The following is a 27073-nucleotide window of genomic DNA, read 5'->3' as shown; positions in this document are numbered from 1 at the left end:
TTCGTTTCGTTCATCGTCCGCCATATTTTACTTTACTCCGTCGTAACCGTGCGTGCGTGCGTCTATTATTGAGTCACATCTCCAGATCTTAGGTAATTATAATTTCACACTGTAATACACGTAATATGTTTTGCATTAGGTCATATTGCCAGCGAATTTTAAAAGAGTATGATACATAGTTATCTACATGACCTGATGTGAAAAATCACTACCTGCCACCTTGGTCAAGTTTAGTAAAATTAAAATCTCTCAGCTTTGGTATATTCTTAAACTGTAAACACGAGGTGTATACTTTAACATAGTGCAACGTCTAAACTTCTACTATTTGTAAGGTGTTTGTAAATTTAGCACAGTGTTTGTGAGTTTTATTTTTCTTTCATACTCTTTGTTGGGATTTATACCTAAAAATTACATCGTACAATTTATTTTAATATTGCAAAATCAGCTTATTTTTGCAGTTTCATTTATCTGGGTTAATGTATGATCTAAACTATTTGAATCTCTTAATTATAGATTGACAATATGGTACGTTGGAAACTTGTTTCATTGATCGATTAGCGTATCCATATTTTCGTAAAAAAAATCTTATTTCAACCTAAAGACACACTTGACATTAAACACAATGCCAATAACAGGATAAATTACATTATTTGCAATGTTGTTCAGCTAAAGTAAAGTGTAATGTTTTAGCATCTGTTGTAACAAAGAACAAGCTCAATCAAAGAAATACCAAATTATTTGATACGAGACTTTCTTATGCTAAATTGCATGTTATGACAATACATAAGTGAAGCATCAAAATTTTTTTTTAATTAAATTTTCATTTGAGAACTCGGTTGATATTTTGGTGTCAAGAGCTGTTAACCAGAAAAAAAATACAGCACAATAATTAATACTATGTAATGTGAGGCATACTGGTTGTTTTGGATTTAACCTTTTACAATCGTTTTTAATATTTTTTTCATTCTTTCTGAGACATCAAGTAGAGGATTAAATTTATTCAAAATGTTTTATTCATTCATTTATTTTTAGAAATTGGTTATTGATTGAAGAAGATTGGCTTAGTTTGGTTACCCTTTTTTATAGCAATGTCTGATTAGTTTATTTTAATATTCACCACAGGTGATGATATCAAATGCTTTGGGAGTTATATTTTTTTAACTACCTACTCATGTAATTTTTGAGAATTACGCAAAACCAAATTTTTATTTTTAAAGATTACATTTAAAATTTTATATAATTGTCAAAAAGTTAATTTACCATTCACACTTGAAAGTCCAATTTTTTTTAATTTCATTTGAGAGTTGATTTTATGGTAATTCCTTTTCCATTAAAACTTTATTGTTTATGAATTATTTCTTTAGTATTCTTTGGTTATAGATATAGTTAGTAGGTATTATTATAATGTATTCAAATTAAAGTACAACTACTGCTTAATAGTCATTGTTTTCTTTAATATTTAGTCCAGTTCCACAGCCCTATGTGTTATTATTTTAAATTACACAAAGTGTGTATATCTTTAGTAGCTTACAGAATTAATTTCAATATAAATGCCTCTTTCATTTAATTTATGACCTACTAATCACTGAAGCAGTCAGTATAGTTATGTTACCACCATATTAAAGAATTTTTGAAGGAAATAGAATAAGGATTTCCTGCTTGAATTGGTGGTTGTACAGCATCAGTTTAAAATTTTGTTGTTTTTCTTTATAATTTTTCACCAGATATGTTAAAGGTTAAGTAAAATCATGCAATACTTATAGCTATTGTTATTAGGTCACGTGAGAAAAAGTTAGTTTCTACAAATATTTTGAATTTATGAAATAACGGTATTAAAGGTGTTATCCTTTGTTTACAAAATTATATCTTGAGATGAGATAAAGTAGAAGTCTTCTAATTCTAATAATAGGGATAACAATTCTTAAAAGTATTTAAAAAAAATTCTAAAAGAGTAACTTATAAAACTTAGTAAGTTATTAATGTTCACTCTCTTATCTATAGGACAACATAGAAAATTATGCCAGTAGTAATATTTATGTCTATGGAATGCGAAGGTTTTTAAAACTCCCTATTGATATTAGAAAATAGACTGTAAGGTAGATTTCATCTGCCAAAACAGCCATACAAAAATATGTCATCTATCTTATTGAAAAATAAACAAATATAAAAACTTTTGTTCATGTGTTTTAGCAGGTAAAATGCATAATGATACTGAATGGACATAAAAGGATTTTATAGATTATGATTAAAGGGCATAATGATGCATTGTAAATAAATGTTATTGTCGCTGAGCGTTTTATCGTAGGCGTAACTGAATTAAACCCTTTTTTCTACTTGAGCAAATTTTAACATTGTTTCACTCAATAGTCACATTGTTTTTTTGTTACATATCAGAAGGTTTAATAATGATGTATTTGGTTGTTTACTAACATGTGTATGCTATAATATACAACTTAGTTAAAAAAAATAAGAAGTTCAGAAATTATATAAATATATTTTTCAAATAAAATGGAAAATGTTATTGTGCGATGCGATAAGCTTGGCGTTACTTAGAAAGCGATGATTTTTGCTGTTTATTCATGTTTAATTTTAAATATTGCTTTGCTATACAGTTTTATTTGATGTAAAACATTAGTTTGTAAACAGTTAATGTACTGTAAATCCTATTCCAAATAAATGCCTAAGTGTTGTAACAGAATAAATCTTAATTCCATGCATTGTGGCCATTGATCTACATCATAATTTCAATAGAAATGTAGATAGTGAATAAGTTAGAGTGCAGTGATATGCTATAATATTAATAACTAGTAATATATACATAATTGAGAATAATTTGGAATTCATGAGACTTGTCAGAAATGTGTGTTGAATCCATTGTTGATAATGTTTAGGCTTTGGATTGGAACAAAGATAATTGCATCAGTACATGAAAATAACTTCACTTAAATGTTTCTGAATAAATGATAGGAAAGTCTATTAAGTAGATGTATGAATGTAGAAGAAAAGAAGTCTGCAGATTCCTGCTCATTACAGATGCGAAATGTTTAAATGTTTGTTTTACTCATTGTAACTCCATAATTTCATTTCAGCCTTGACAATTATATTAAAACTGTGACAATCATGGGAGATCGCAACAACCCTATTAAGTTTGGACCTGCATGGATGCGTAACTTTGGACAAATAAGTACTTCAGGAGGCTCAGCAAACAACAACCAAAACTCCACAAACTCAAGAGTTGCAACTACCACTGCTTCTAAGATATCCACAGCACCCACAAGCAGTGTTACTTACTCAGGGGCCACAAATACCCAAGCCCAATCTGGAGAGGGCACAGCACAAGGTTCTGCCAATTCCAATACAACAACAACAACAAACTCTGGAAATTCTGGAAACAATGAATTAATATTAGCTGAAATGCGGTAAGTGCATTTAAATTTCAACAATCTGTAAATATTGTCACATTCTATGTTTTTTTTACATCATTTTTTCAATTAACTTCATTTTTTACTATTTGTACCAAAGTTTATAAAATATATGTATAAACAAGTTAAAAAAAAAAATCATTTTTTGGTGTCAAATTTCAATAACCGAAAATAAATATGACAGCATCAAACATTGTATTTAACAACATTTATATAACAATTCAAAACCACAGGACAGGATTTTGATAGAAAATAGTGGGTTAATAAGATGTACCATTTAGAAGACTAAATGGAAAAATTGTAACTGTTCATTTGCGGATCATAATATACAAAAATCACTTGATAAAATCAGTTTATCAGTTTATATTGCATAAGAGCAAAAAGTGTTTTGTTAAAAATTAATATTTTTAGCTGTTTATTGTATTTTATAAATAATGTTTAAATTACTTTGAATATTATATTTGAATGTAATGTAAGATAGTAATAAAAATCTGTCAAGTAGTTAAGTATAACATATCACATAAAATAATTTCCATGCCTTACTCCTATACTATTCATTTTGTCTTTTTGATCTCCTTGCCCTTTTACCTTGAAACTGTATGTACTTTTCTATATATCTCATATTAGCCATATACTATTTACTTGTCATGTAGTATTATTTAAAATTTCGTTATTAGTTATTTTACCACTGTTCATCTGAAAGAAGTGGTACTCTTGCTAAAGTAGCCTGCAAATATAACGAGAATTTGATAGTAGCATAGCTTCCAACCTGAACCTCACTAAGACAAGTACATAGTTGTATGTAAGTTGTCAATTAAAATGTATTGGCTTCAAGCTTGACTTTTATAATTCATGTCTGTACACTACTTTTGTCACTAGAAAGCCTAAAATACATTTTAAATTATTTGCTGTTGAAAGATTTCATGTCAATTAATTCAGTTGTATTTTGAATGATCATCATTACCAACAAATTAAAAAAAAAATAATGACAATACATTTTATGCAATGTTTTGACAGTTAATATCCACAGAAATATAACATTGATCCTTATCAATTTTCTATTTAGCGTAACCATTTTTGGTAATCAATTGACAATTTATTTCCTGATACTATAAACATTTCTGAATATTGAATCTGTATCTGTATGTTGTCTTACTGTATAAGTTTATCTTTATTAGAATGAATATATGTATAAATGTACATATACATACCCAGTGGTTGTACTATTGGAGCAAGTAACAAGGTTTCTTGTTTAAGCTTTTTGATAGAGTTTTGACTATTGACAAATTGTCTTGGAGGACACTTATACCAATGTATATATATAAATTCCTGAAAAGAAGAGTGACCATAAGATTTTGATGTTACCACAACAGATTCGAGTTTCATTTGCATTCAGACTAGAGCAAGATAAAAAATTGACATCTACTATATTGCTCTTTTTTTCAGGTATGGAAGGGAAGAGATGCTAGCTCTGTATGAAAGAACCACAGATGCACCTGAACAGTTAAAGTACTTTGATCAGTTGTATCAACAAAGGCGAAAGCCACCTGTCGCATTAAATAACACCTTTCAAGAAGAAATGGTAAAAATTGCAAATATTTTTTTTTTCAATCTTTGTTTTACAAAATTCTTAGGCTCAAGTAGTTCACTTTGGAAAGAACTCTGATTCAACTTGTCCTGCAATGTATTTGTCCATTTAATTAAATAACCAACTAGAAATAGTTAGATAAAAACCTACTAAATAGCATTAAAAATAGGATGGGATTAAATTTCATATGTTTTCATACAATTACAAAATTTATCCATCTGGACGTGATGTCGACACGTATATAATTTATAGTGACGGTTAAATTTTTTAATTTAGCAACGTGAAAATACTCGAGGAGCAAAACCTGCTACTACCAGTCGTAACTTGAACCGTGCATCTCCCAATGAGAATCGTCGAACTCGCACACCATTTCCTCGGAATGCTTCATCTGGAAAGTAAGGAAAATATCTTTACACATTTGATATTCAATATACAATATTCTATGCATAAAAAAAAAACAATTATTGAAGTAAATTTTATTTATATTTAATTGACATTATCAATTTAATGTAACATTAAAAAGCGACAGTTTCTTTTGTCTAAACTCACTTTATACATATGCTTATATGGGCAAATTTACCATTATGAGTAGCAATTCTGCAACTGGTCGGCAAAAATACACAGCTTGGAACTTGATCTGATTGAGTTTCTCTTTTATCTAATAATTGTTGCATGAAATTACGTTTCAAATATGCAACAAAAGTATTGTGCAAAAATAATTTTTTTATTTTATAAAACTGGACTAAAAATGCAAATTATTTGTTAAATTGTATTGATTGATTACTTATTATAAATTTTTCAAATCAAATGATACAAGTTAAGTAATATTTTTTGAAATGTAATAGGTAATATTTCATTTATATTTTATAAAATATAAGCAGGTTTGTTGTTTTAAAGTACTTGTGTGATTATAATTAAGTTTAAGTATGTGTGTTGTGTGTATATATATATGAGTTAAAATTGTGGTGGTGGTTATGTTGACTTGTTCCTATTGGTGTCAGATAAGCATGCTTTATAATGTATAATAGACAATTTAATATTATAATAATAAATGGTGATGGTGCACTTCTGTTTTTATAATAATAATTTTAACTGGTTGCATTGTTATATTCATATGTTAAAATGAATTAATGTATGGGATTGTCTAATCATTTTTAATAAATAATAACTAATAATACTGTAATATCAATCGCTATTTGCCTTCTGCTGTTGCTTACTTGGTCATTTATATGCCGATTGTTGTGCTGGTTTAGATATCATTATAACAAATGAGAATATTCTTATCAAGTGATTTTTGAGTTAAGAATCCGAAAAGCGGTTCAAGCTAACCACAAATCGAACTTGTATCTAGCAATATATTATAATATATTTTGGTATAGGTTGTTGGTTTATGTTGGGAAACACCTGCTATTTTTTGTGTTCTCTTGTTTCATAGTTAAGACGTAGTACTAATATTGAGGTGAATTAATATTTATATAGCAATATAACAATTAAGAATCTTTACAAACATAATTAGAGAGATTAGAGAAATTAACTTCTTTATTTATTAAAAAAGTATTTTATTTACAGAGGTTTATTATGGAATATGGCCCAAAAAAACACAAGGCCCCCAACTTATCACCCTACTTTTGAGGCTAACACAGCTATACCCTGGGGGGGAAATAATGGTAACACACCCCAACCACCACCACCAAGACCTCACGTTGAGCAACATGAAAGGTCTGGGACTAAGGTTTATCGAAGGTACGTCTACTTAGCTAATATATAGCTGACGTTCACGATTCGATTCCTCTGTTGCCTTCTTGTGCTCAAGGGTCCGTTTTTCGAATTTTTACTTATAAAAGAATCACTTGTTATATTGTCATTTAAATAATATTTTGATTTTACTAACGTTTTTATTTTTATAAATGTAGTTAAATTTATTTATGAATAAACATTTTGTTGTAGACGTGTCAATAATAATACTAATTGGAGGCAGCATTCACGAGAGGAAGATGAATGGCGGTCAAGGAATCGTCCTAATGCCGGTAAATAGGATGAATGAAATAAAAAAATATGTATTATAAACTTGGCATCTTGACGTGTCAAATCTGGTTTGCTTTTAAAATTTTGTGAATTGCTAGTAGGTGCAATTGCTCATCTGAATCATATCGGAACTCTTCTGAAGCACCCAACACACTATAGCAGAACCAGAATATAATGTTACAAACACTAATAAATAATTTCGTTTTCAGAGCGTGATTGGGGCGAAAGACCTGTTCAAGGGAAACAGTCAACATGGAATAATAACCGCAGCGGATGGGTGGGGGGTGACACCAACAATGAAGAAAGTCTCCCGGAGTGGTTAGTCTATTAGTTTAAGTACATATATCCCTGTGATAAATATTCCTTTTGTATATGTGTTTTTGGGTTATATAAAGTTTTATTCACGAAAAATTATCGTAACAAGTTAGTGTTAATATTAACTATAAATTAAAATTACCTTATCCAAACTTTGTTCAGACAATTTAATGACAAAATGAGACATACTAATTAAATCATGGCTAAACTCGCTTGTAGTGTGGTTTTGTGTCTGGAATGTATGTCTGGTCCGGAAACTTAACCCAATAATATTCATTCACCATCTTGAAGCAACTAAATATTGATAGAATTGATTGCTCAAAAATTCCATACCAAAATAAACAATAACATAGACATTTGGATTGCTTTATAATATTTCTATTTAGTACAACATGTAATGTACGCTAAGTGTGTTTAATGTGTAAAATCAATATGATAATTCCCATAGGGCCGTCGAAAATGCTGTAGGAAGAACCGGTACTTTCGATTCCACGGGAGCTTTTCATGGCTACAGTAATGACGACACAAATTTACCTAAGACTACTGAGACATCACCATTTCGTAAGTGTATTATATGTATATATATGTTTTTTTAAGCAAATTATATTTTCTGAATTATATATTTATGAGCAATTTATTCTAGCTTTTTTATCTTATTTCTTAATTTCAGCACTGGTACGTTCTTTAACTCATGGGAGTTTAGTGCACAATACAAAAACTCCTGCGAATGGTTTTGAAGATTGGTGGGCATCAGATAAAGCTAAAAAATTATCTCCTAACAAATTTGAAACTAACGATGTAAAGTTCAAACAGGTATGGTTTACGCTTACAAAATAAATGATTTTATGTTATGGAAGAAAGTAAAATAGTTTTGGTTTTTCAGGCATCAAATATGGGCCCAAGTGAGGATAATATACCTACTAAAATCAGTAAAGAGGAGAACAGACAGGATGATAGCAACAGTAATGCAGAAGAAACTGATAAAAATGAAACATCTGAGACATCACCATCTACTCCAGAGACTCAAAATACTACCAATTTCTCAGATGACATAAAAGAAGCAAGTCTGAAAACAAAATTTGTTGAGAGCAAAACTTTTGATGCTTTAATGCGGTCTGATATCAACTTGGAGAATGTGACTGATGATAGAGGAAACTTTCAATCTGTTCTGATTACCACTAACAACACACTACGGCAGAAACATCAGAATATTGTTGCTTCAAATGAAAATATGCAGAGGCAGCCCCGAATGCCCGTCTTGCAACGCATTCACTCTTTGGCAAATGAAGGGTAATTGTCATTGTTATTAATTATTTTCACAAATAAATTTTTGAAATATCTTTCTATCATTAAATTTTGTGTTCCAGTGATGCTGCTAATTCCACATCTAAAAATCTTGTAGAAGAAATGTTTAATTTAACTGTGGATGATTCAAATACATCAACATCGAGTGCTACATCTACAAATGCAAATACTTCAGGCAACCAAACAGATCTACAAACATCTACACAAATGCCAACTAGCAGCATACCATTACCTTCACCTAGACTATCCATGGGAGGTATACAAGCTGGCGGAATGCAAGCTGGCAACACGCCAGCTGGCGTCATGCAATCTGGAGGCATGCAAGCTGGTGGTTTACAAGTTGGCATTTTGCAAGCTGGGGTAATGCAAACTGGTGGTATGCAAGGTATCCCTTCTGGCGGTATACAAGCAGGAACATTGCAAGCCGGAGGAATACAAGCTAGCAACATGCAAGCAGGCAATATGCAAGGCGGCGGGATGCAAGGGGGCGGAATGCCAGGCGGCGGAATGCAAGGCGGCGGAATGCCAGGCGGTGGGATGCAAGCTGGCAACATGCAAGGAGGCAACATGCAAGGCGGCGGCATGCAGGCTGGCGGGATGCAAGGTGGCGGCATGCAAGCTGGCGGGATGCAAGCTGGAGGCATGCAAGGCGGCATCATGCAAGCCGGCGGTATGCAAGGCGGCGGCATGCAAGCTGGCAATATGCAAGCCGGTGGTAGGCAAGGCGGCGGTATGCAACTCCATGCAGGCGTTGGAGGCCGTGGCGGGTATGAATCTGTGGGAATGCAACATAATACAATGCAACCAGGGGGAATGCACTTTGCTGGCATCCATCCTGGTCAATTACACACAAGTGGAATGCAAACTGCACAAGCCATACAACAGACCTTACTGCAACAAGCTGGATTACAATCTGCTGCAATGCAAGGAGGGATGCAACCTGGGGAACTGCAATCAAATATGTTGCAGTCTGGAAGAGATGGAAGCGGAATGCAAGGAGCATTACAGGCAATGCAAGCAGCTAGAATGGGGTCTGGCTTGCAAAATGTCGGTGTACCAAATCAAGCTTTAAATACCGCAATGGGTCTCCCAACATCTGGAAATGGACAAGTCATACCGATGCCGGGTGTTTCCAGACCAATGATGCAAAATCCAGCTGTTATGGGCTTAGGCGCAGCAGAGATGCAGCCGAATGCTTCAATGATTTCAGCTTACCACCAACAAAGTGGTCTATCTATGATGAGTGGTTCAAATGTTCACAACTCGCTGTTTATGGGACAGACTAATAATTCGGTAAGTGATATATCATAAAATTTTTATAAAAGTATGTACAGTCAAAATCTGTTATAACGACATCGAAGGGACTACTCATATTGAGTCGTAAAAACCGATAGTTGTAACAACCAGTGACAGGAATTAATAGGAAAGATATGTATATAACATTCAGCCAGGACCTTTGATTTTGGTCAATTTAACCGGTATGTTGTTCTAAAAGATGTCGCCATAAACGGTTTTGACTGTATTTAGTTAAATGAATGTAATTATGAGTTTCCACTGTCAAAATACTGGAACAAAACATAATATAATTATCATAATTTCTTTATTTTATGATATTTTTTGTACAAGTGTTTTGATTACACATTTGACATGAGATGTAATACAATTTTGTTAATTAATTAAATACATTGATGTATACAGTATTATATACAAACTTAATTATTTCTAACTTTAATTAGTTGCTGTGTAATGATATCAAAATTATCAATAATATTAAACTTGACAAACTTCAATAAACAACTGAAACTGTTTCTTAGGTTATATTTAATTTACATAGAATTGATTTTTTTATTTTAGATGCAAGGTACAAATGAGATGCATAGGGCGCGCGCGGAGATGTATCAAACAGGGCAACAACAAGCAGCATATGGTTCTATGTACATGATGCAAACAAGTAATGGCCCACCTCCTCAAAATAATATGAACGTTCTTGACCAGTGGTACTATGAAGACCCTCAGGTATTTAATATTTGCAATTTGTAGTTACAATAGGTAATTCTCTTTGTCTACTACTGAACAGGATTTTTTTTTTGAAGCTGTACTATATATTGATGGCTCCTACGAATAAGGGCCAATGTGCAAATTGACAATTTTAAAGGAGAGGCTCTCAAAGTTTCAACCATGTAGGAAAAGATGCTGTATAGGCTCATCATAGCTAAGACGTAGCTTTTAACATCAAATGAAAATCACCAATTTGTTACTTTGGCCCTTATACGTAGGACCCATTGATATCTTGATAGAAAAGAGAAGTTAGTTTCTGCAATTTTTAAGGGTCTCTAATCCACAATACATATATGGTCCAAAAAATTAATTGATTGCATTTATTTATTCCCTATATAAAACATTATATGTGTTAAACAGTACTAAATTAAAATATATTTTTAATATCTGATATAATCTATGGAAAGTTTGGCTTTTGCTTTTCTTAAATTTGTTTTTTTTTTGTGCTATGCAGCATTATGTTCAATACATAAAAATATAAATGTATGACATATTATATCTGCATAAAACAGAAGTTTTTTCCATATAAATGTTATATAAACATATTTTCAAAAACATAATTCAGATTATATAAATTAAAAAGCAATAATTTAACCCCTCATAACATGAATGAGCAATATATTGACTAAAAAGGATGGTTCCTTTTTATTTTGTTTTTAACCTAAACTATAGTGATCTGTAAACAAGGTGGAATACCCATTTGTTATAACTCACTCCATGTAAATTGTTTTATTTTTGTTATCGCAAAACAAGGCCCTTGGAAGAGAGGCAAATAAGGCGGTAAGATTATCACAACTGTATTGTATTGAGTCATTAACTATGCCTCAAATATTGTTAGTTTTGATAAATTGCAAATATAAGGCACTAAAAATATATATATTTGTAAAGAAATCGTCGCATGAAAACCACCTTTATATTTATATAGTAAATAGAATATTTTAATCAAAACAATTTTATTATAAAATACAATATTAACATTATATTCTTTTTTTTTTAATATAAAGTATTTAGTACACAATTAATAGCTTTATATCATTAGGAAAATATAAAATTAATTTATTACCCCAAAAAAATTTGACTTATATTTAAAAAAGATTATTTAAAAATAAAGTCGATACAATTTAACAGGTCTTATTCAGGTTTTTTGTTTAGGAAATTTGGTAAAAATATTAATTCCTATCCCATATGTTATCTGTTTGTATTTTTGTATTCAAAATAATGTATTAAAAATGTTAACTATAAAAAGTAACATGTGATAAGCACAGACTAAATTCACAGCTTAATAAGAACATGAAGACCTGAAAGTAAAGAAAGCAATATGGACCTGTTAAATTATATTGGGTTTTCAAAGATAATATAAAAATAATATTATTTTCAATTGTTACAGTACAATGTGCATGGTCCATTCTCATCCAAGGACATGTACAATTGGTATAAAGCAGGCTTTTTCAATTCTAACTTGATGATTCGTCGAGCCTGTGATGTAAACATGCGTCGACTTGGCTCTTACGGCCCCATGGCCTTTGGTGCCCCTATTGTAAGTTCCATTTTAAACCAAATACTTGTACAAACGATTCACGTCGAGCTGAAGCATTTGTACAAAAACATTATCATGATTTTTTTTCAAATAAAATGTCTCACCTTATGGGGTTTTAAACATAAATACTACCAAATATGGTTATGTTTTCTTACACTATCATACCAGATTAAACTCTTTTATAGATTTTAGTTATGTGTTAAACAAAGAATACATTAATACTTGTTTATAGGATCTGCTGCCTCCATACCCGGGGCCTGGTGGTTATGATCGCCGTCCTCAGGCACCTCATGATTTACTCAATCAAAAGGGACTCGGATTAGAGGTAAATTATTTTATAAACTTCCATTTGTTTATTACTGTTATATGTAACACATTTTTACTGCAACTGTTCAAAAACATCGCTATATCTATTTTTTCAGTGAGAATTTGAAGGGATGATTGTATTTATGAATTTAAGCAGGTTTTGGCGGTGGAATCTTATGGTAACAAAGAATGGTCTAGCATTTCTAATGATAGGTGATATAAAACGTTTGAAAAATATTAATGGCATAATGGCTGTTGTATTTCTAAAAAAGAAGCATTTTGTTAGACAATTATGAAAAGATTATAATCACAAAGAAACAGTAGTAACTAGTCCTAAATACGACTTCTACAACATGTAAATTTTTCACAGGAAAGTTTATGGCGTCAGAGTGGTCAATCTCCTGAGATGCTGTGGATGGCTCAGTCTGTCGATGCCACTAACGAGTCTCGCGTTAATAACTTGCCAATGCATTTCTGGGACACGGAGGTTAGTGAATATGCACTTCGTTATAATATAGCTCTGTTTGTATTAAATCATTTTGTAAAATTATAAACGAAGCTCACATGTAATTTAAATATATAATAACTAGCATGTTCCGAAATAGTGATAGCTGTCTGTTTTATCCATTGAACATTTTAGATTCCAATTGTGATGATAACATACTGCAATATTCCAACATTGTACAAATCTTAGTCAAAGTCCTCAGGCAAATCGACTGAAATTCAAAACTAGGCTATCACTATTTTGATGCTTCTAACGTCTATTCCGCTTGAAAATTTCTAACGTAATAATATTCGTAAACAAAACATCTATGAATGCAACGTTTGAGCCGACCTCTAATTGTGCACGGGTATGCATTGGGTTATGCCATTTATGTCAAAGCTGTGTATTTTATTATCACTTTTGTGATATGAATTTGTTTCAACTCAATATAGATAAAAAAGAATTAAATCAATAAAAAAAAAACTATATTAACGTTTATCTTTACGAGAAAAAATACACAGACGAATAAAAGTAAAACATTTGGGTTCGAATCTGCATAACGCTTTGCATAACTTAGCGATGGAATTCGCTTTAATGACAATCACCTGTTTGAAATGGTGTGAACTTCATTTACTAATTAAATTTGCCTTTCCACAAAATGAAGGAATCATGAACGACATTTGTGTTTAATGAAACCAATGCTTTCAAATCGATTAGATTTGAAATTATTTACCGCCATTTGGAACATTTTCTATTTACAATTGGTTGATTAAGCTTCTTACGCGTTAATATAAGTTATTTGTATTTCATAGATTTTAGAATTAGTCATGAACTTTCTAAGTTATATTACATATAATATCGTCTTTAATATTGTGTTTAAACCACACATCGATCTATTTTAAATGATTTTCTTTAAAGAAATTTGTAATATAACTATAAATATTTTAAAATAGCAATGTATATGTATAATTAATTAAAATGTATGATTTAGATGTAAATGCAGCTTAAGATTTTAGTTACTAAATTCAATTTGCAGGAATATGAAAACAATTATTAACAGTTATTCATAATATTCCATGACTGTCAGTTTGCAGTTTAATCTCCCAATAATACAAATGTTAGTCTCAATTAAGTTTAAATGATAATACTGTCATATGTTTATAATTTGGTTTATTGTGGTATATTTATATATATTATATATATTATTTAGTTTCATGATTCCTTAAACAGCTTCCATACATTATTGCATATTTCACAAATATGTTATGTAATATTACAGTAGAACCACTTTGCTACTAAACTCTAATATTTTTAATGACTTTCTTTTAAGCCAAGCCATCCTTTATTTAAAAATAATCCATGTCATCATATATCGAGTCAATTCTGTACATATTTTCCCCGCATAATTCGAAAACAGTAATTGAATCTCTTTATCTTCAACTTAGTATGATATTTCATTTAATAATATATACGTTGATCATTGTGAAACGAATTATAGCCTAACCAGGGAAATAGAAAACCTTTCGGGAAGGCCAAAATTCCGTTTGATATTGCCATCCCCTAACATCTACGCCAATTTTAATAAAATCCACAAATTTTCTATCTTTCCCATACACGCTTAAGTATGTTTCGTCTCTGTGAACTATTTTTATTATATTTTAACACATTAAATTACCACGAACTCAAAAATTACACGTAATTAGAATAATCGACAATGCAATGCAGCGAGTTTTCTTTTTATTGAAATTACTGTTAACGTAACAAGTAGTTAGTGTGGTGTGGTGGTGGTGGTAAACTCGAAGTTTACCGCAACATGGCTAGATTTTTATTTTCCTGGTCAGACTACTTTTATATATTGATTAAAAAGATTTTTCTACTTTTTATTGTAGATTATATTACGAAAAGAATATTAATCACATCTGTTTATAAAATCTTAACCTCTAAAAGTCGAAATCAAATAACGTTTTTACCTTCATTTTAACATTTAAATATTCTATGAATCGAAAACTAGATTTTTGCTATTACACTCTAGTTCGACTTAAAGAGGTTGATGTGTAAGTACACAGTATTTATCTTTGGTTATCCGATTAAGGTGATGGTCAGGTATCAGTCTTTTCATATATCTTGGCGGCGCAAGATGATCGGCGCGCTGCGCAGTGCTCTCCCCGCGCATTGCGTTACGTCCCAACACACCAACATTGTGTTAAGAGTCGCCTATATATTTGAAAAGACTTGTAACGGTGTTGGTTTATAATTTATAAAGCTGAAGATTTGTCGTCGGTTTTTAAATGTTTGTGTTGTACAGAAGAAGTGATCGTTAACTTTTGCGTTAATCCAAAGAAGAGAACCGTGAAAAGAAGCCTTTACATTTTATGTATAGTCCTCGTCACTTGTAGCTGTAAATTAGTAAACAAATTTGATTTTGTTATTATGCTATCACCATATCGCTTATCGTAGGTTTCTGATAATAAAATCACAGTTTAAACATATTGTTATCTGTGTTTTGACAAAGAGGATGATATGTAATAGACGGAGATTTTGGTCTCAGAAACCAACGGTTATTGTTAAATGAAAAAGGGCAGCTCTTTTTGCTAAAAAAAATATGTGATTAATTTAACTGTTTTGTTTGTATAAGAATTTTGAGTTAATTCTTTTTAAAAATAAAAAATGACACCGGACTAATTATATGTGAGTGTGGCTGTTTTCCAGTTTATAATAATGTCTCACGAAAGGTTTAGCAATAAAAGAACGATCGGTACAAGTTATTTGTTTATATAATTTAGGGCTACTTGGCTTATGTGACGGGTACTATAGTAACACTGTTTCATCTAATATAATCATTTTTTGTCATCATCAACACGAATTACTCCGAGATATAATAAGTGTAGTAAAGTGAATGCAAGTAGGCAGTTATATTTTTTTTTACGTTGCAAGCGCGATTAGTAATTATGTTTGCCTTTCGTAGTTGAAATTATTCCGTTGCATCACGATTCACGACAATAGTTTATTATTTTACAATTTAATTCTGGTGTAAATTTCACATTTCTTGGTTTACCTTAAAATTCTTTACCACTTTAATCCTGACGCAAAAACATTCTGGTCCGAACATATATTCCGTTAAAATATTATTCAGTTCAAATTGCTCATAACATATAACAAATTATAAATGGTTGGTTATTCGAGAGCATAGAAACTATAGGCAGATGCAAACGACAAAACAATTTTTAGTACATTTAAATTTGGGTTTTTCATTCCGTTTTTGAGGTTAAATGTATGATTACAGATCGTTACATATTTTTCTAGCATTTATTTCTTTTAGTATCATTAAATATTTTTAAGTTACGATAAAGTATTTCGAAGTTAATTCTAGAATCTACTTAATGTTGATATTGTCTTTCATGATTCCTAAAAGAATAGTTTTCTATCTATGTCTATATCAAAATTGTGTGCTAGTTATCATTAGGTTAACGATCCATATGATTTACAGGGGGATCTATTTTGAACAATAGAATACAATCGAAAGAGCAGCTGATAAAGTAAAAGTCATACAAGTACTAGACAACAGCTGAAGAATTTTTTTATTATAGTAGTAGTATAGTATATTTTTAAGTACATAGTTGTTTTAGTCGTTTTCTTGTAAAAGATATGTATAATTTTTAAATATTTTTAATACCTTCCTAGGTCCTGATCATCGTATACATTCAAATTCGAATTTGTCTAAAGCTTATATTTCAAAAACGATTACAAATATGAATACTTTAAATTCGCGTAAGGGTCTTTATGTCATGTCGTTATATTTCCTTTTGATATTAATTAAAATTTAAACAACATTAAACAAAAAAAAAACTTTATGCATCTGATCGGAAAAGTATATACCAAAGTTATACAAAATAATTAAAAAAATAATTCTCATTACATTTATTGCGACTGATGCCCTTTTTTAGGAATCTTCGCTGTTTAACAGGTGAACTAGTTACAGGAGTAATTATGTTTGCGCTGCTAAGCTGCTAATATAAAAGAATCTCAATTTAAATATGCATAGGATAAATTTGAGTGTAGTCTAAAAAAAAAATGATACTGAAAAAAATTATTTGAAATAAAAATTATAAATATGTATTTTCAAAATGATAAACATATATTTGAAGACATGGGTAAAACTCATTGTTAGGGCATTTTGTAATTGTAAGACGTATGTTTCAGTTATTTGTTGAGGTATGCTATGATTGTTATTGTTTAAAAGCATATTTTTGAAGAAATTATTGTTGTTTCTATTAAAATAAGATAATTATATCTAATTCATAGGATAGATGATCATGAAGATGGTTTGAAATCATTTCAATATTAATCTTTAAAAATACTTTGCGGAATTCACGTAGAATCAAGTTAAATATGTTTTCATTGAACATATACATATTATATGTTAATTTATTATTTTAAAAATTTAATTTTTATATAAAAAAACGCCTACTATTATTATATTCCTGTGATATAGAATACAATAGTGATTCGTCAAAGTATTAATGTTAGTTTGCGGTAGTTCTCCTACTTTTATTTGTTCTCTGTAACATTGTCTTAGGCTTGGTTTTATAACATTTTCTATAAAGATTTGACTACAAATAAATATTTATGACATTTAGTTTGATCCTTATTTCCCGTAAAGTTTGTTATAAGTTTTTCTTCATAAAATATATCTATAATGCGAGCGGGGAGATATAAAAATTTTCAGTGTTACATTGTGTAGTATACGAGAATTATGTTTAAAATTATATGAATATGCATTGTGTCGTGTATTGTATATGTAATAAACATTTTTTTTAATAATAAACTAAACTTTCAATTTTTCAACAGAGACATTTAATATTAACATATTATTTTGAATACTATGAATAAATATTTCTCATCGAACGAGATATTGTTACATTACATTTTGACAGATGTATTTATATGTTAATTATTATTTGTATGGATCCATTTGCGTGGTATTTATTTATATACATATATATAAGTATATCTTTCTTATATATAACATTACAGTACAACACCGAATACATATAGGCAATACAAAATAAGGAACACATTACGTCACAGACTTACAGATAATCTTCGAAATATTATTATTATTATATAAAAGTGGTAAAGAATTTATGGTATATACAGCTTTTTAATTTATGAAACATGCTTTTTCATGCAATGTGTCATAATTTCTCATTCATTTTTGGAAAAATAAATTTCATATTTCATCCAATTTTAGTAAATTAGCTTATGATTTTTTACCTACAGTAAAATTTCACTGCCGTAACATCTTTACAAGAGCATATTGATGAACGGTTTTTTTTAAAGAATGGAAGAGTTACCGCAGTTGAAACTTTCGCGTAACAATAATTAAAATGTGAAATTTATACTAGAGATGTAATATTTTAAACTTTTAGTAATGATTATGGAACCAACTCCCTTTTGTAATAAATCTGAAAAATTATTGCTTGATTTAATATTGAAGAGTTATTGCTTGTTTTTTTTTCTGCTACTCTAAAATACTTTGGATGGCGGTAAATTATTGAAGCTAAATTTTAAAACATGTACTAATTGTTCACCTTGTGCTTTGTTTCGTGCTAGCAAAACATTCAACATATAAATTTATTCTGGATTTAAGGCGAGCGAATAGAGCGAGATAGAATTTTATCGAGGATTTCTATTGCTGTAACAACAATACGAATTATCTATGTTTTTTAAAGTGATAATGATATGTTGTGGTACAAGTGTTACGGCAGTGGGAACCCACGTTTAATATTAAATCATTTAAGGATTGATATTTGATGCTCATTCACATATGCCTGAAACATTTAACATAAATCTTTCGTGCTAATATGAATGTCTGTTAAAAATAGCAATATATAAATATGAAAATATTTTTTTGTTTGTTCTTGTGTTTTTGCATGTGCATTTTACGCGGAAATTTGTCATTCAGGTTTCATCATATGCTATAATTTTTTTTTCTATTTACATTATTGATCTGTCTTCATGTCGTAACTTATCGAATTCATATTTTCTTACATTTTTAACTCTAACAAAGGAATAACCTTTTCCCTATCCTTAATCCCTTGGCCTTGATTGGAGGAGGGTTTATTAATTTCGTTAAAGGTGAAGGATACGAATAAGACATGAGTTTTTCTCAGCAATCTTTTTATCAACATCAACAGCTTTTTACGTTGTTATGATAACTACTTTGAAAACAACAGGAACCAAGTAAAATAAAAAACCTTAATGTCAATAAAAAAATCTTATTTAAAAAAATCGACTTTATATTATATATTTCAAATATCACCAAAAGTGTGTCAAATACGCAAATGATTTGTTATACGGCATTGCAGAAATATTTATGTTAATCGAAGATAAACACCACTCGTTAAGAATTATATCTGATACAAAATTGTATAGGAATTCAGGAAATTAGGTGTACGACAGAGGTTATGGCTGGAAATATGAAAATTGTCATAGTTTAAGCGAATGAATATGGTCTTTTCTCGTTTTATTTATACCGGAAACCAGTAACAAGTTATTAAATTCGCTGTTTCCACCTTAGATGCAGCTAACGGTTGTAGGATCTATAAATGTAATGACTAACTGTCATTTTACGTTATTATTAAGATTCATAATGTACAAAAAATGTTGTAGACGATTAGATAGACGCATGATGGTATAAAAATATTATTTAAAAATTATAGTTTCGTTGTATTACTACTCATGCATGCGTATTTGTATGTTGTTTTAAATGTTGCGTTGCGTAGTCGTATTAGTCTACTGTCGAATCGATATAAGTACACGATTTCATTATGTAGCGTAAGAGATTTTTGTTTGAGCTATCACTCCTCTTCGTTGGATTGTTCGTGATAAAAGTATAAAGGATGGCCGTAACAACTGTGTATTACTTATATCACAAACTAACGTTAATGTGGCCTACGCGATAACCTCGTCAACAGCGAAATGTTGCCAGTATCCGCAGCATCACGTCTGCGCTTACTTAAAAATTGAGCACAAACGCGATTCCTCACGCTTGGTACTATCGCCACAGTAAGTCTCCACTGCAGAAACTTACAAGTTTAAGAAATTGAAGAATAGCTAATAGTATGTCACTACGAGCAAGATTTAGAAGAAGAATCATAGGGCATATGACAATAAATATGTTAACATTAAAATTAAAATATTTTCTTGTAAATTGATCGCGTGAAATATTTGCAGCCTTCTACTCTAACATCTAAGTCTCTATTGCCCGAGAACACTGATAACGAAATAAAACCTGAAGACCAAATACCAGCGCAGCTCAGGGCATCGCAAAATGATAACACTTTGCAAATATTGTCATCTGTCAGCAAAGAATCTTCGGCCACGAGCGGTGATTCAAAGCCTAAAATTAGCCCCAATTACCTCGAGCGTTTGATCCCAAATTTAGGGGAGATTCAAAAAATTTTAAAAGAGAAATGGCTAGTTACAATAGAACCAACTCAGATTAAACTTGAGGACAACGTTGAGGTGACGTTTTTCCAATTAATATTTTTATTCTTAGCGTTTATTATTAAAATGTAGCGTCAAATAATGACTTAGATTATTTGAAAATGAAAAACGTTATTACATTTGTGGCTTCAGCCTTAGATGCATCTAACGGTTATATAAGGGTATAAACAAATTTTTTTACGTATAACTAAAATTATTAATTATTTAATGATGTCTTTGAAGTGGATAAAATTGCGATCTTTTAGCTCAAAAGTATATGTAATCAAACCGTTCACAAGAATTAAACTTAGGGAATGATTTTAATGTTAGACTTGTAGCTGTATCATAATTTGTCTCTTCTGTGTATTTGTGTATGCTATTGATGTTTGCAGTATCATTATATTCCATAATCATTATAAGAACATTGTGCTTACACAAATTATTAACCCTAACTCCTAGCTATGGTCACGTAACTAATGATATGCTGATGCGATCAATAAATGCTTTTAGATACACGAGTTGCTTATATGTCGAGTATGAGTAGCCCTATTATTACCATATAGAATACTGTTTCTATAGGGTCGTATTCTTTCGTAATTCAAAGACAACTTATAGCACATTTCACCAGTCTTTATTCGTACTAGATTATGATGCTTTGATTAGAAGATAGAAATTTTGCACGTTAATGCTTTTGGTGGCGGTAACCACGTACAGAGCTTTTCTGCAAGTTTGAATTAAGAAAACATTAGAGTTTATTATATAATATATATGCACAAATATACATTTAATACCTAAAATACAAATACATGCATTAAATGATAAATAAAAAAATATTTACAGCCCTCGGCCTTAACCTCTAAATCTATATTACCCGAGAAAATAGACAAGGATGTGAAATGTGAAGATCAAGTGCCTGTACAGTTAATGCCGTTAGTAAACAATCAATCCTCTGTTTCAACTACAAGCAGTGACTCACAGTCAGAAGTTTTCCCCCTCATAAATGAGAGGACGACACCCAACTTGGAGGAAATCCAAAATCTGTTACAAATAAAATGGCTTGTAACTGTAGCGTCTTCCTCCAGTAAAAGTACAGAGGAAAACGAGGAACTAGAGGTGAAGTGTTTTTATTTGATTTTTATAATAGCCATTTTAAATTTACTACATATTTTTATTTTTGAAGGTAGGAACAGTTAGGTTTATTTTTATGTAAACGATTTGTATATTAGGTCAAGGGTGATCAAGTTTCAAAAGAGGAGGAACCGTCCACTGATAGTAGTAACGGCAAGCCAGAGTCGCAAAATAATAGCAAACCGTCGGTCGAGACGAAAGTAGTGAAGACAAATAAACCAGAGAATGACAAATCTGTAAAGGGGAAGACTACAAAGAGTAAGAATAAAAAGACAAAAGTGGGAAAAAAGGAAGAAGTGGCTGAAACGAAAGTCAAAGAAGAAGCTGTTAAATCCGAGGTATGTGTACTAGATAGTTCATCTTATTAATTACGATCTATATATATTTTTAATTATCATTATTATTTATTGATACGATACTTTCGGATTTTAGATAAAAAAATCGGATGAGACCTCGCTGCCTAAAAACAAAAAAGAAGAGAAACTAAGCAGAAAAGAAGTAGAAAAGGAAGGAAAGGTACTCGAACAATGTTTTTGTTCTATTTTTGGTGTAGTTTGGCTTTGTTGCTCTCATAAGAGTTGAGATACTTCTGGCAGCTTTACGTAGAATCATCATTGTGAAAAAATACATTTTAATTAAGCACAAGGATTTCTTTTAGACTAGATGTAATAACGTTTTTATTCTTTAGGATGTTAAAGAGGGGACAAAAGAAGAAGTGAAAGGGTCCGATAAGGGGGTTTCTAAGGATTCCAAGAAAAAAGAAAATGCCAAAGTTTCTGATGGTGTAGATTGCAATAGGTAAATAAGTATATATTTAGCTATCATATACGTGCTAATTTTTTGAACATATGGAGATGTTAGTTAAAACATGGTGTCACAATGCTTCAAGTTGTTACAGCTAAAACCAATGAAATCAATTCAATTCCTATATGTTTTATTTTAATATGGAGTATTACCACAGGAAAGAAATTGCCGCCGACGAGAAAAAGGGGAAAAAGAGTACCGAAAAAACGACCAATGACAAAAAACAGCAGGTATTTGTAAACCCGCAAGGAGTTCACCATTAGCGAGTTGATTACTAACAAAAAAAAAAGGCTTGGTTAAATCTAAATCCACGGTTTTTCAGTTTTTTAAAGTCGTCTTGACCTCTGCAAATATTATTATGTCTTGAATGCTCAGAGTTTTGCTTGGTTTAAAAGCATAAAGGATTTATTTCACTATGGTGACAAAATATTGATGAGTGCATTACTAAATATTAGTTGGATTAACATTATATACAAATGAGATTTTAAATAAACATGACTGAAGATATTAACAGTCATAGGTTATAATCTATTATAACCATATATGGTAGACTAAGGGAAATTAAAAGCAAAAGTTATAAAATAGTTTGAGCCATCGCATGGCATCGTATTGCACCGCGTTGCATGATATCGCATGGTATCGTATATTGGCATAGTGGCATAGTGGCAATATGTCGCACCGAATGTAACAGTATGATTCCAGTTGTTGCATGAATGTTGTAATGTTAGAATAATTAGCACATTTAATGAGTTGTTTTTTAATTTAATGTGTCTTTATACGGTAAGATAAATATACGTAATAGAATAGAAATGAATTTTATTCTAAGAAAATGATTTGACGGTTCCCAAATTGATATACGCTGGATACACAATTTGTTTTTTTTTTTTATTTATATTTTAATTAAGGAGGACTCAAAACGCTCGTTGGAATATTATCGGTCTTAATATTGTGATTCACTAAACTGTAATTCTGTTATAATATTACATAGCCGTAAGAAATACGTTTTTATAAATCGTCTATTTTAGAATTAAGAAGTGTCAAATGGAATAGTTGATAGGTACCGGCTAATTAATCTAATATATGTAATACATCTACATCTAACATATACCTAGTTATATGGATGTAAAATGTATGTATTGTTATAGTTTTTTTTAATAACTTGGTTTCTTATTTTCCTGTCAACTATACGATGTGTAATCCCAACAGAATATGCACTTCATAGGATCAACGAAATGTGTTATATACTAATGAAAGATCATTAATATTCTATGTAATATAAAGAGTAACCAGCAAGGATAGGTCTAGGAAATGATGGATGGAATTCGTGATTGGTTTTATGATTAAAAGAAGAGTGACGCCTGAAAGGTTTTGGAAGCAGATCGATTTGGAAAACGACAACCTATTGCGCAGACTTTACATTCAGTGGGAAAAGCACAAGGATAATGATAATATTCTATGTAATCTAGTCCTTGTATGTTATAGCCTGAAACCCAGCTGGCAGTCGAAACTGTGCAATCAGCTAAAAAGACCCCGTGGTCGGATGCGGTCTCTGCGCAGGCGCAATCTGCTAACAACTACAACATGACCTTGAGCAATATACAGCGTCTCGAGCGGGAGAAGAAAATGGAAGAAATTAAAATGCAGCAACGAATGATCCAAATTATTGCGTCACAACAGGCCGAGACTCTCGCAAGGGAAAAGGTAATTTGTATTTATTTTAATTTTTCCTGCAATTTCATTTTTGTTATCAGTTACATTGTAGTTGCTGTAATAACTATCAAGATAATATTGGACCATGTATCAACAACTTTTTTTTTGGTAATCATTAAATATAGTAATAACTAGTAGATGAGTCAATTAATAAATTTACAACATATTTTAGGTTATTTTACAGTTTTGAAAAAAAAAAGTTCTATCATAGACACTAGATTGAGTCTCAGTATGTAATGTTTCCCCTTACAAGTATGTAAAAGTTGTTAGTAAATCGTAATTAAGTAATTTTAATATTAATAGATAATGCAAGCTCGCCTCCATTGGGCTAAGACGGGGCCCTCTTCAATTGTGGCTCCGCAAATCACCGACATACAGGTAAGTTCAATTACAATTTATTTAAAGTAAGTTAAAAATAATTCAATGCATTTTCTTATCCACTTATAGTATAAAACTTTAACAATGTTATATCGAATTTCAAGTTGAACAAAAGTTTGGAATATAGCAATCCATTGTAATCTCAGATATGTTTAAAAGTCGGTGCTATGTCGTAGGCTGAGGCTCGCATGCAAGCAGCGGCGGAGTCATCGGCTGCTGCGATGGCCCAGGCCTTGGACGATCCTGAAATACTTCTCCCTCCCATTCCTAACACACCGTGGGTCACATCCGGCAAAAGCGATCCCCCTGGTGAGTTTTCATTGAGGGAGCTACAAGAATAGGTCGTGCCTTTTGCCGTCATGTTATGTCATCTGATATAACACCTGATAATATAGATAAAAATAATGAACTATTTCTTTCAGGCCCAATCGGTTTCTGGGATGCACAGTCTAAAAACGGAAAGGCGACTGATAAACCACAAGAGTCACAGAAAGTTGAAGAGACTAACCCACCTACCAAGAAAAAGGCTGCCACTCCAGTTAACACACAAAAGGAGGTGTCGCCAGCTGTCCTAGAATTCGATTCCTGGTGTAAAAATGTCCTAATGGTGTGGGACAAAACCATAGATGGTAAGAAATAAGAAATATTATTATAAACTAGCATTCGTTCGCGACTTAATTCGAACGGAATTAAAAAAAATAGTAAGTGGCCTATACTTTCATCCAGATTATGTTCTAAATTTGTGCCAAATTTCATCGAATTCCATGCAACGGTTTCGGAAAAAAGTAAAAACAATCATCCAAACAAAAAAGTAATTAGTAATAAGTAACAGAAAAAAATTGTTGATTTCCTATTGGTCCAAAACTTCTCTAACAGTAATATTTTACCATAGTTTCACTAAATGGTTTAAAAACGCATAAGGAATGAACATACAAACACTGACTTGTATGTAATTAACTTATTGTTTTCCAGTAACGACATTCGTCAGCTTTCTCAAAGACATCGAGTCACCGTACGATGTTAAAGATTATGTCAAATTTTATTTGGGAGAGTCAAAAGACGCCAATGATTTTGCTCGTCAGTTTTTGGAGAAAAGGTGAGTAAATCAAGAGAGAGCTTATTAATTTTAGGAAGATCCAAATGAAAAGTCTAATGAATTATTACACTTTAACTCCTCTTGCTGTCTCTATAAGTTCTTCTATTAAAAGTACAATAAGGTATTCATTATGAAGTATGCAAATAGACTACTAAGATTAGCCGTTTGAGTTTAAACTTACCGATGTATTCGTACACTTATGTAAACTTAATTTTCTAGGTCTAAGTTACTTCGTGTGGGCATGGTGACACCTTCCGATGATCTTTGCTCCCCGGCAATAGCAATTAACCCACGTATGTCGCTGAATTCGGGTTACCAGGAAGTAAAAGTATGTATCCAATATCTTCTTAATATATATAAATCTCGTGTCACAATGTTTGTCCTCAATGGACTCCTAAACCACTTAACTGATTATAATAAAATTCGCACACCATGTGCAGTTCGATCCAACTTGAGAGATAGGATAGTTTAAATCTCAAATTATAGTCGCAATTCTAGTCACAATTATCTGTAACTCCAAATGATTCTAACAGATGTCGATACCTTTCGACTGGGTTGAGTAAGTAATCAAAAGATGGCGCTGCTATGGTAAATCTACAAACGTGTCAAAATTAAGTTTTATTTAACTGCGCGCGGACGGAGTCCCGGGCGACAGCTAGTTTTATAGTAATTTTTTATTACAAATATAGTATAATTTGACTGGAATTTGAATTTCCTTTGTTTAATTTAAGAACTATATTGAAATTATATATTTCTTTGATTACAGGGTAAGGGTAAAAAGGCGAAAAAGAACAAGATGCTGAAAGTGGATTCGCGGATTCTCGGCTTTTCTGTAACGGCTTCTGAGGACCGGATCAATGTTGGTGATATTGATACTGCCTAAATGACTATTGTGTTCAAATTGTTCTACAACCCAAGCTTTGAACAGAAACTGATGTAAACACGATGGATTAATTTATACATTTTTTTTAATAATTTTAATTTTGACTAAGATGAATGTTTCGGTACACAGCGTTTTAGTGCAGCATCTTCCTTCTGCATTCCTTTACGTACTGCTGTGTAACGACTGGTTCATCTTTTAAAGATAAAGTTCATGCATTACAACGATATTATTTTATGTTTAGATTTTAACTATATTTTTATTCAAGCAATTAATTTATATTTTTTAATAACTGAGACTTTATTTTACTTTAGTATTTTTATGTCACAAAGCGACATGTACTTTACTAGTGGTAATTATTTGAAAAAATATGCTAAGAATGTGTATTTGAAGAGTGCCGTCAGTGTATTAAAATTTATTAGTGTATTAAATATTAAAATTTTTAAATATTGTATTTTAAAATTTTAACGAACTTGTGTAACAATTTTTTTCCAAACTGTGTTTTGTAGCTATGACAAATTTAATGAAAACCCGTTAAGCTGTTTTGTA

General features: G+C 31.0%; 1 protein-coding gene across 3 annotated transcripts; it reads left to right on the top strand.

Annotated features, from left to right (window-relative positions):
- Window positions 1-26815, top strand: LOC106720003 (GRB10-interacting GYF protein 2). Of its 3 annotated transcripts, XM_014514520.2 has the most exons (27): window positions 1-92; window positions 3090-3419; window positions 4869-5004; window positions 5287-5405; window positions 6580-6753; window positions 6958-7037; window positions 7245-7353; window positions 7799-7911; window positions 8021-8163; window positions 8234-8640; window positions 8718-9948; window positions 10510-10671; window positions 12101-12250; window positions 12483-12575; window positions 12927-13043; window positions 21369-21641; window positions 21755-21994; window positions 22089-22172; window positions 22345-22454; window positions 22618-22690; window positions 23943-24161; window positions 24474-24548; window positions 24725-24857; window positions 24971-25177; window positions 25521-25644; window positions 25864-25972; window positions 26411-26815. In XM_014514520.2, the coding sequence occupies exons 2-27, from the start codon at window positions 3121-3123 to the stop codon at window positions 26525-26527; spliced, it is 5097 nt and encodes a 1698-aa protein (XP_014370006.2). In that variant the 5' UTR covers window positions 1-92; window positions 3090-3120; the 3' UTR covers window positions 26528-26815. The 3 variants fall into 3 exon arrangements, with proteins under 3 accessions (XP_014370006.2, XP_014370007.2, XP_014370009.2); XM_014514521.2 differs by lacking the exon at window positions 6580-6753; XM_014514523.2 differs by lacking the exons at window positions 4869-5004; window positions 5287-5405.
- The last annotated feature ends 258 nt before the right edge of the window (window positions 26816-27073 follow it).

This window comes from Papilio machaon, chromosome Z (genome assembly GCF_912999745.1).
Source record: "Papilio machaon chromosome Z, ilPapMach1.1, whole genome shotgun sequence".
NCBI lineage: Eukaryota > Metazoa > Arthropoda > Insecta > Lepidoptera > Papilionidae > Papilio > Papilio machaon.
Note: the sequence above shows the minus strand (reverse complement) of the source record. Positions and strands in the feature narration are given on the sequence as shown.